The sequence below is a fragment of the Trypanosoma conorhini genome, assembly GCF_003719485.1.
Source record: "Trypanosoma conorhini strain 025E chromosome Unknown Tco_14.4_contig_00279, whole genome shotgun sequence".
Classification (NCBI taxonomy): Eukaryota; Euglenozoa; class Kinetoplastea; order Trypanosomatida; family Trypanosomatidae; genus Trypanosoma; species Trypanosoma conorhini.
In genome coordinates this window covers 1-9,204 of record NW_021704369.1, presented here as the reverse complement: position 1 = coordinate 9,204, position 9,204 = coordinate 1, and the positions used below count along the sequence as shown (strand labels likewise).

The following is a 9,204-nucleotide window of genomic DNA, read 5'->3' as shown; positions in this document are numbered from 1 at the left end:
GGTCGCACTCATCCGTGTGGAATTGCTGCAGTGTCAGGATGCGTCGCTAATGATAAATTCACGTGGTGTGTCCCCCGCTGTGGCGTTGCCCGGAACTTTTTTGCCGACGCCCACGGCGAGTGTTGCATCCCCGGCCGTGCAGTCTGGGCCGCCACGCGATGGGGTGGAAGCCGGGGCCGCAGCAGCAGCAGCGGCGGCGGCGGCGTTTCCATTGCCGCCGTCACCACCAGCAGCGAGGAGCGAGTCACGGGGGCTGCGCCGATCGCCCCGTGCGAGTTGGAGTCCTCCCATCCTCGAGGGGCGCGATCCGCGGCAGCTGGTGACGCGCGCCGAAGAGTTGCGGTCGGGGGACTACGTGATGATCGTCGTTGGGGGCCAAGAAGCAGCCGCCGTGCGTGGCAACGCCCCTTTGACGTCTGTGTACGCAGCTGTCCCGCCCGGCCGGCTGCGTGTTTGTCGCGAGTACCCCGTCGGAACGCTGCGGGAGCTCTTTGATCTACGCCCGTCGCAGCGCATCTTCTTGGGCGACACTGCCATTGACGACGAGAGTCTGACGTTTGAGAAGTTGGGTGTCGGGCCGCTGCAGCGCTTCAGCTTCTGCTCGGAACCGCCATCGAGGGCGGGATTGAATGCGACGAGAACGAGGATGAAGACCGCGGTGCAAGGGGAAAGGGAAAGGGAAAGGGAAAGGGAGAGGAGGCGGCAGCCGCACCGGAATGATGTGTATGAGGGAATTGTGCTGTCGCGAGCGGCGTCCCCGACGGAGTGCGACGACAGGGCGGCGGCGCTTCCCGACCAGGGCCCTGGCGCCGCTGCCGACGCCGGGAGGGGCAGGGGAAAGGCGGGTGAAGGCAGGCATGGAGCGGGGGGCGACGGCGGCGTCGACGATGACGGGAGGCACGAGCAGCGGAAGGGGGAGGGTGGTGGTTCCGAGCAACCCACGCCTGCGAGCGTGGCGCAGCTCTTGGACGTGAGCGTGGACGGGACGGAGGTGGAGGTGCCGTGGCACAGCGAGAAGGCCCCGGATGAAATTTACACGCGTCCCCTTCCGGCACCGCCGCCGTCGTGCGCACCGGCCTCGCAGTTGCCGAACGCTGTGTCCCTGCATGAGGGCAGTGCGACGTCAACTAGACCCGTTAAGAAATACTTCCAGGCTCACACACCGCGTGAGTCGCGCGGGGGTCGCACATCCAGCGAGGAGGTGCCTGTTTGCTCGAAGGAGACTTCCTCGCCAGCTGCCGGCCCGACGAATGCGCCTCCTCCTGCGGCAAGGCCGGCGCCGCAACGCTCCGCAGGGAAAGTGTCGAATGCCGCCGGCGAAGCTTCCGATGCGGCCGTGCCCCATGCCCCTGCGTCTATCCTTGCAACGGGGCCCCTCCCGAGAGAAAGCCGTGGGTTTGCCTCCTACTCTGGCCGGGAGGCCTGCCGGTGGCGGCGGCCTCCACCACCGCCACCCGCCCCCCCACGGCGGGAGTCCGGAGTGGCGAAAGACGCCGAATCCGCCGGGGCCCATCGAACCGCTTGGCGTCGGCGCGACGCCGCCGTTGATCCCCGCGACCCGAGTCGTCGGTAGCGTAACTTTCCCCGTTGAGGGGCGGACCTGCCGGGGTGGGCATTCCTCGCGGGTGGCCGCTAATGAAGAAGGAGGATGCCAAGTCGCCGTGGCGTGTCCGCCGCGGGACGATGGCGCCTTCTGGCACGGAGAATATCGCCTCCCTGCAGGCCACGGAAGGAGGCAATGACGGTGCATTTTCGCCTCTTCAGAAGGAGGGGCGGCACACCGCCCCCGCCCCTCCCGCCGTTCGATGGCTGACGTTTTTTCGTGTGTGTGGCGAGGAGGGAGGGGGTGGGGGGACGCCGAAGAGAAGTCGTGTGCCTGTGCCATTTGTCTCGCATGCACGTCGTCTTCCGCCTTCTTCTTCCCTTTCTTTCTTTGATTTGTCGTTTCCCCGCGCCTTGTCTCTATATAACATATATATATATATATATCTTTTCTAGACCTTTGTTTGTTATGATTTGTTATTATTATCATTATTTTTCCCTCTGCCGTTGCTTTGGGAGCTTGCGGGTGTGTGTGCGTGTGCGTGTCTGGGGAGAAGGGCACCATTGCGGCAGGTGCGCGCGCTGGTGTGTATGTAAGTATTATATGTGCCTTTTATATATATAGAGAATGCGGCGGCGTCGTGTGGATGTGCCGGGCCCGATGAGTTTTTATTTTTTATTTCTTTTCCTTTTCCACACACACACACACACTGCAAAAAAAAAAAGAAACGATGACGGAACTCACGGAGCCATCTTCTTCTTTCCACCTCTTCTCGGATTTCTACTAAGCGGACCCGTACGACCCAGACAATGTTTTCTGTGAAAGAACACTTATTCCTTTGTTTTTTTTTCATTTATTTATTCGCTTCCTACACACGGCCGCAAGGGTTCCGCGAGGGGTGGGGCGGGGGTTGCTGGCAAATAGATGCACGCCCTCACCTCGGCGCGGCGCGGCGATAATTGGGGGGAGTGTGTAACCCACACTTGTGGGTGTGTTTTGTCTTGCCTTTGCTTCTCCCTCGCTGTCTATCTATCTCCCTCTCTGTGTGTGTGTGTGCGTGTGTGCTGCGGCGGAGTTGACCCCGGCCACACGTCTCTCTGCGTGTGTGGGCATGGCGGCTGCGCATGCCTGCCTCTTCGTTTACTCGCCCTTCCTCTTCTTCCTGGCTGGGACGCCGAGGCACGGCCGCCCACGTGAAGCATTAGCGGCGGGCGGAAGTAACCGAAGCAAAGGAGTTAGAGGAGGTAGAGGAGGGAGGGAAAGGAGCAGTAAAGCGGCGGCCATGTTGCGGTTGTGCTTCGTCGCCCGGGCGGCGGCAGCGTCGTCGTCGTCGTCGTCGTCGTCGTCGTCGTCACGGGATGACGTGGGCGGTGGTGGTGAGGGGCGGAAGCGGCAGCACGAGGCGTTCATGCGCTTCTTGACGGCGAACAAGGCCAGCTTTGACGGGGTGGACGTGCGGCCGAGCGTGGAGCACAGCCGCGGGCTCTTTGCCACGCGGCCGTTTCGGGAGGGCACGACGGTGCTGTCGGTGCCGATGCACACGTTGGCCCTCAGCGCGGAGCGGCTGCTGGCGGGAGAGCGTCTCCGCGCCCTGCAGCCCCCCTCGTTGGAGGACGTCCAGCGTCTCCTGACCGCGCGCAGCATCAAGGACCCCGTCCTGGGCGAGCAGGTGCACCTGGCGCTCCTCGTTGCGGGCGAGCGCATGGACCCGGGCTCGTTCTTCGCCCCCTACCTCGACGCCCTGCCGTGCCCCGCCGTCAACGACGAGGCGGTGATGCGGCTGCACAAGGACGTGCTGGACCCCATGCAGCTGCTGGAGTGGGACGACCACCAGCGGGAGTGGGTCGGCGTCTTCCGGGCACTGGCGCGCCGCTGGGGGGAGAAGAGCCCGCCCGTTGAAGTCTGCTACTGGGCGTGGCGGACGGTGCTGAGCCGCATGCACCTGCTGCCGGACCGCGGCCTGGCTCCCGCGGAGGTGGGCTCCGCGCTGAACTACTTCGCACTCTCCACCTTTGAGCGGGCGGAGCGGCAGACGCGGTGGCGAAAGCGCATTAGGGCCGCCATCGGCGCCGTACTCGGCGACGCCAACGCCGCGGACGACTACCGCCTCGTCCCAACGCTCGTGCCGCTGCTGGACATGACAAACCACTTGTCTTCGGGAAACGTGAGTGTGGAGGTGCAGCCGCGGCCGGAGGTCGGGAGCTGCGCGGAGTTGCAGGCCGTGCGGGCAATTGAGGCTGGGGAGGAGATTGGCCTGTGCTTCAACCGATCGCACGGGGCGCCCTTCACGCTCTATCGCTTTGGGTTTCTTCCCGTATGAGGAATGAAGAGGAAGGCAAAGGGAGGGAGGGTGCGGACGGCGAAGGAAACTGTGTGCGTGTGTGCCTGTGCTCTCCTCCTCCTCCTCCTCCGCGTCACACCCTCCTCCTCTCCCGCACCTCACATGCCTCTCCACACGCGGCTCGGCGAGCGAAGCAGCGGAGAAACAGGGGCAGGCCCAGAGCAAGGAAGCGCATACAAGCAGAAAAGAAACGAAAAAAAAATAAGAGTGAAGAAAAAGGCAAGCAAACAGCGACAGCAAGAGGACCCACAAGCAGGGCTGAGCGGGAGACGCGGAGGAGGGGAATTGCCGCCGCCGCCGCCGCCGCCGCCGAACGACCGCCAATGCCTCTGCCACACGAACGAAGCCAACAGGAAAAGGAAGAGTAGCTGGGGCGAATAAAACACTCCAAGGAGAATAAAAGTTGCGTTGCAGCTGCTACCCGCCGCTGCTGGCGACGTTGGGGAGGAAACACACGAGCGTGTTGATTTTCGTCGCGGTGAATGCAAGTGCAGTTTTTGACGCGGGTGCGATCTTTGGCCTCACGCGTGGGGGAAAAGGCGCGGGTTTTTCCCGGCGATTTCATTTGGCCCTTTGTCCTGCTGACGGGAGAGTACGCGCATGTGTGCGTGATTGCCTACCGCACGTTTATCCACTTTCGTTTGCGGCAGGCACTGCGCATCACCTTCGGTGTCCCCGCGGGCGGCGTTGTGCTGTACATGGCTCATGCCTCCTGGGCGTGGTACCCGGAGCCGGCCGCCGCCATAGACACAAGCTCCGTCGCGGGGCACCGTCCCGTGTTTCACTCCACCGCCGAGCTGCTGGACTTTGCCTCCACGTGCTCTCGCCGCTACCACCGCCTCTGTGAGTCGGGGGAGGGGATAAGTCCCGCCTGCCTGAACGAGTTGGTGGGTGACATGCTCACCATCCTACGCTCCATTGAGGCGATTGAGGGGAGCTTTGAGGAGCGGGCGCTGGTGACGGCCTCGCTGACCGTCACGGATCCCTCGCGCGGGGTGGAGCAGGAGGCGTCACCCGCCGAGCTAGTGCTGCGCGTCGTGCTGCTCGTCGCGCTCGATCAGGGGTGGTTCGACATTGTAGAGGAGGCGCGGAAGATGTACGGCAACCTCGTGCGCGAGCACCCCGTGCCGCCGCAGGCAAATGTGACGAGCGCCGTGGCGGACTTGTGCGCACTTTCTTACGAGCTGGAGAGTTGCACGAGTTCGTCGGAGGTGACTCTGTTGCAGCGCCAACGCGTGGCCCGCGCCATTGACGCGTTTCGCCCAGGGAGCTCGGTGCGTGAGCGCTGCACAATTGCCGCGGAAATCGGCGTTCTCCCTCTTGTCGATCTCGACAAGACAACCCGCTGCCTTATGCTGACGCGTCGCAGCCCTGGGCGGCGGCCGCAGCTGATCATCACGTTTGTCGGTTCAAACAGCGTGCGCAATTGGTGGAGAAACCTTCGCTGCGACCTGACGGAGCTCCCCGCCGAGTTTGGCGTGCAGGCGCGTGTCCACAAGGGCTTTCTGCAGCTACTGGAGTCAATCGCGTTTGAGGAGGTCGCCGTGGAGTTTGACCAAATTATCCTCATCGGCCACAGCATGGGTGGGGCGCTGGCGCAGCTTGCCGGACTCTACTTGGCGAACGAGAGGCCTGAGAGGCGTGTCACGATCCTGACAGTTGCCTCCCCGCGTGTTTTTGCCTCCCCGTGCGGCGTTTGGCGGCGTGTCGCGGATTGGATGCGCGGTCGAGACGGGGCGGGAGAGGCGGCGGCGATCGCGCCGCCCTGCAACTGCCGTCATATACGCGCCTTCATGTGTGCGGACGTCGTGCCGCGGCTGCCTCCCGCCTTTCTTGGGTACCAGCACGTGGGCACGCCACTGCCGCTGCACACGGGGTGTCCCACGCGGATGTCGTACGTTGGCTGGGGGCTGTGGTCCTGCCTGTTCCACACGGCGGACATGTACAAGGCAGTGCTGGAGCGACCGGCCGTGGCGCAGCTGCACCGCTACGAAGATGTGTCTGCATCTTCTGCCCATTGATGTCAGCAGCGGTGCGAGTCTGCCGCCCGTCTGCTTGCACGTGTGTGCGTGTGAGTGTATGGCGCGCCATCAAAAGAGAAGAACAAAAGTGCTTTTTTTAAATGTTGTTGTTCTTGTTGCTGCACTACCGCTGCCTGCGTGTGCGTGCTTCTTTTTCATTGGGCTTGCGCGTTCTCGCTTGTTGGTGTTCCTCTCCTTCTTGCCGATGGGACGCGCCGGCGCCTGCCTGTCGCACCTCCTCTTTTCTCGCCCTCCGCTCCCTCTTTGCTTCCGCCTTCCGCGCGCTTTTTGCGGACGGCAGAGAAAACCCACGACGACAAGCTCCGCTACCAATGGAGACCAAGAAAAACGCGCACCGCTTGAACCGCATCTTCCGCAAGCCCAAAGTGATGGTGGCGCCGCGCGGCTGGCGGGAGGAGGGCGACGAAAATAACCTGCACAGCGGCGTGTCGCTCGCGCTGCTGAATGCGATGGTGCAGGAGCTCACGGACGACGACAAGACCCGCGCGGCGGCCCGGCAGGACCCCCCTTCCCTCGTGCAGGAGGAACTCGCCAAGCGTGCGGCCCGCTTTGGGCTCCCCGTGGGGTCGCCCGGCGACGGCGACGCGTCGCTGCAGAAGCGCATGGAGCGCTTTGGTGCTGCGCAGACGACGCCGGCTCTGGTCGTGGACGAGGCGACTCTCAAGGCCCGCGAGGCCCGCTTCAAGTCGCAGGAGGAAACCGCGATGGACGAGGCGATGCAGAAGCGACTCGCGCGGTTCGGCGCCGCCCCCGCGGCGGTGGAGCTGAAGCTCTCGGAGGCCGACCGCGAGGCGATGGCGCGACGCGAGAGCCGGTTTGCCCCCTGCTGAGTCCCCGCTCCCGCCCCCTCCTTTTCTTTTCCCTTTTTTTCACTTAGAAATAAAAAAAACACACGATACATCTTGACGTGCCCGCCCGCGGTTTCTTATTGGGACGCCGCCCTTGTCAAGGAAGACGGCGACGGCGTTCGCGACCGCCCACTGGCGGAGGAGGCGGGTGGGGGAGGCGTCGATGGGACGCAAAGGACGAGGCAGAGCGGCCTGACACTTTTGTGGCGGACGCGGGGGGCAGGGCCCACCTCGTCGTGGGCACTTCGTAGCGTGCCTGCCGGCGCCTGTTTTGGCCGTCGTCTCCCCACAGTTGTGGACTGTGTTGCTGCTCTCTGTTGTTGTGCCGCTTTTCGCTCTCTGCCCTCACTTTGCGCTGCCGCCCCCCTCCCCCACTTTTTTTTCCTTTGCATTTCGCGTGCATGTCTGCTCTCCGCGTGTGAGCGTGTGAGGAGCTTGCCGGGTGCCGCTCTTCCTGCGTCTGCGGGCACTCCGCCGGTGTGGCTTAGGGTGGTGGCGGGAATGTCCGGGGGCGGCGCCGACGGCAAGGCCGAGCAGCCGTCTGTTCCGGTGCAGCTGACACGCTTAGTTCCGGTGCGGGTCGTCAGCGTGCACGGCGACTTCTTCGACACGGAGCTGCACCAGGACGCCCCCATGCGCATCCTGCAGCAGGCGGCGGAGGACTGCTTCAAGGTGCGTCCCGAGCTTCAGCTGCTCACGCACAACCGGCAGCAGATCAACCCGAAACTCTCGCTGCGGCGCAACGGCTGCCTGCTGTTGAAGGGGGACCCCTACGTGAAGATTGTGCTGGACATTAAAAAGGGCACAAAGTTGAACCTCGTCTGCCAGGTGCCGCACCACGAGCCCGTCCCGCTGGCGTGCGAGGGAGCGGACACTGTGTGGGAGGTGAAGAAGAAGCTGTGCACCGCCCTCGCCAAGGCGGAGCTGACGCCGCAGCGCATACGGCTGCTGTGGCGCTACTGGGAGCTCAACGACAAGGCGACGTTAGATTACTACCACCTTCCCACCAACGCCAAACTGTCCGTGATGCGGAAGCGCGGTTTTGTAGCGAAGCCACAACCCCAGCAACAGAGGCGCGAAACAGGCTCTGTTGCGGCAGCGGGGTCGGATGGAGGTTTCGGTGCGACGACGGCGACGGCAGTCGCGACACCGCAGCAGGGCCATCGACCCGCTGCTGGGATAGAGAAGGTCAGGGGGCACACGGTGGCGGGGCCGACGGTGTCCATCTCGCCGTGGACCGTGCCGCCGCGGCAGTTTGGTCACGCTGTGATTCCGCTTGATCCGCTGACGAGCAACCTTGCGGCGACTTCTCCGGAAGCTGAGGCACAGCTGCGTCCCGCGACGGGCATGGAACTAGCGGGGGCCGCACCCACGTTGAACGCGTCCGAAATCGCCCAGCTGAAGCAGGAGCTTGCCTCACTCGAGCGCCGCATTGCGACATCTGGCGTCGATCGCGCGGACTACGAGTTGCTTGAAGAGTCCTATCGCGCCACTCTGGGACGGGTGGCCGAACTAGAGGCCACCATGGGTCGCTTTCAGCATCTGCTAAAGCGGGCGCTCACCCTGATGTGACTCCATCGCCTGGCGGCGGCGGCGGTGCTGGTGTTTTCGCGAAGTATCTTTTCCTATTCCCTCTTGATTGCGGTAAATGGTGTGTGTGCGTCTGATTGTGTTCGACTGGCGACTTCTTCTGGCTGGTCCTCTGCTGCCCTCGTCGTTTCAAATCCCCTTCTTTTCTTCCTTTTCCCGCCGCCCCCGGCGCGCAGGCAGAAGCAATAAAAAGAAATGAGGCACCGCGACGATAAAAATGCGGCCCGGATGATGCCAGTGCGCCGTGGCCGTGCTTTCCCGCCGCGACCCGTAGTGACAGTTCGCCCATCTGCTGCTGCCGCGGGCGCGTGCGGAGAAACAGGGGACTGGAAATGGAGCCAAGCGGCGGTCGGGCCCAACCCCCGCCAACTATAGAAGAGGCTTAGTGTGAGGCGAAAGGGAGCTGGAGCCGCTCTTGTCGTGTGTGTTTGGTGCACTTTCTTTCTTGCCTTTTCCAACTTACCTGAAAGCAGCAGCAGCAGTAATAATCATAAGCTCGCTTTCCCTGGCAAAGCCCGCAGGGCCGGCGGGTTCGGCGCCTCGCAGGGAGGGACGCCAAGAGCCAACAATCAGTCCCCTACCGCGACTTGGCGTTGGTTTTCGGTGGCGGCGGTCGGGCTATTTTTTGGGTGGGGCCGTGTGCGGGAGACTTTTTTTTTCTCTCGCGGCCATTCCGCCTCTGGACGCGTGCGGCGGCGCCTCTTTCAATGGGCGCCGCCGGCTTCACTTTCGCCGCCGCGCAAAGAAGTGGAGGCGCGGCCCGAGCGCCCTTGCCGGAGCCGCTTCCTCCTCCAAAATGAGTTGGGAGCGACGGGGCCGCAACGCATCTTCTTCCAGACG

General features: G+C 63.5%; 6 protein-coding genes across 6 annotated transcripts in view, besides 7 other annotated features; all 6 read left to right on the top strand.

The window, feature by feature from the left end:
- Positions 1-50, top strand: part of Tco025E_05036 (uncharacterized protein) — a gene marked incomplete at both ends in the record, with an annotated part of 960 nt that extends 910 nt beyond the window's left edge. The window contains one exon of the mRNA XM_029371940.1: positions 1-50. This exon is cut by the window's left edge and continues 910 nt beyond it. Coding sequence (XP_029227921.1) covers positions 1-50 — 50 coding nt within the window.
- On the top strand, positions 50-1,573 carry Tco025E_05035 (uncharacterized protein; the record flags this gene model as incomplete). The annotated part of the gene is made up of 1 exon (XM_029371939.1): positions 50-1,573. The coding sequence occupies one exon, from the start codon at positions 50-52 to the stop codon at positions 1,571-1,573; it is 1,524 nt and encodes a 507-aa protein (XP_029227920.1).
- Positions 1,574-1,963: 390 nt separating this feature from the next.
- Positions 1,964-1,989: a microsatellite.
- A 17-nt stretch (positions 1,990-2,006) lies between these two features.
- Positions 2,007-2,039: a microsatellite.
- Positions 2,040-2,236: 197 nt separating this feature from the next.
- Positions 2,237-2,253: a microsatellite.
- A 332-nt stretch (positions 2,254-2,585) lies between these two features.
- Positions 2,586-2,607: a microsatellite.
- Positions 2,608-2,825: 218 nt separating this feature from the next.
- Positions 2,826-3,863, top strand: Tco025E_05034 (uncharacterized protein; the record flags this gene model as incomplete). Its single annotated transcript, XM_029371938.1, has 1 exon — positions 2,826-3,863. One exon carries the CDS (start codon positions 2,826-2,828, stop codon positions 3,861-3,863), a length of 1,038 nt encoding a protein of 345 aa, XP_029227919.1.
- A 72-nt stretch (positions 3,864-3,935) lies between these two features.
- Positions 3,936-3,984: a sequence feature (GA-rich).
- An 81-nt stretch (positions 3,985-4,065) lies between these two features.
- Positions 4,066-4,101: a microsatellite.
- Positions 4,102-4,171: 70 nt separating this feature from the next.
- Positions 4,172-4,196: a microsatellite.
- Positions 4,197-4,366: 170 nt separating this feature from the next.
- Tco025E_05033 (lipase-like protein) lies at positions 4,367-5,905 on the top strand (the record flags this gene model as incomplete). Its single annotated transcript, XM_029371937.1, has 1 exon — positions 4,367-5,905. The coding sequence occupies one exon, from the start codon at positions 4,367-4,369 to the stop codon at positions 5,903-5,905; it is 1,539 nt and encodes a 512-aa protein (XP_029227918.1).
- Positions 5,906-6,237: 332 nt separating this feature from the next.
- On the top strand, positions 6,238-6,756 carry Tco025E_05032 (uncharacterized protein; the record flags this gene model as incomplete). Its single annotated transcript, XM_029371936.1, has 1 exon — positions 6,238-6,756. The coding sequence occupies one exon, from the start codon at positions 6,238-6,240 to the stop codon at positions 6,754-6,756; it is 519 nt and encodes a 172-aa protein (XP_029227917.1).
- Positions 6,757-7,275: 519 nt separating this feature from the next.
- On the top strand, positions 7,276-8,346 carry Tco025E_05031 (uncharacterized protein; the record flags this gene model as incomplete). The annotated part of the gene is made up of 1 exon (XM_029371935.1): positions 7,276-8,346. One exon carries the CDS (start codon positions 7,276-7,278, stop codon positions 8,344-8,346), a length of 1,071 nt encoding a protein of 356 aa, XP_029227916.1.
- Between the last annotated feature and the right edge of the window lie 858 nt (positions 8,347-9,204).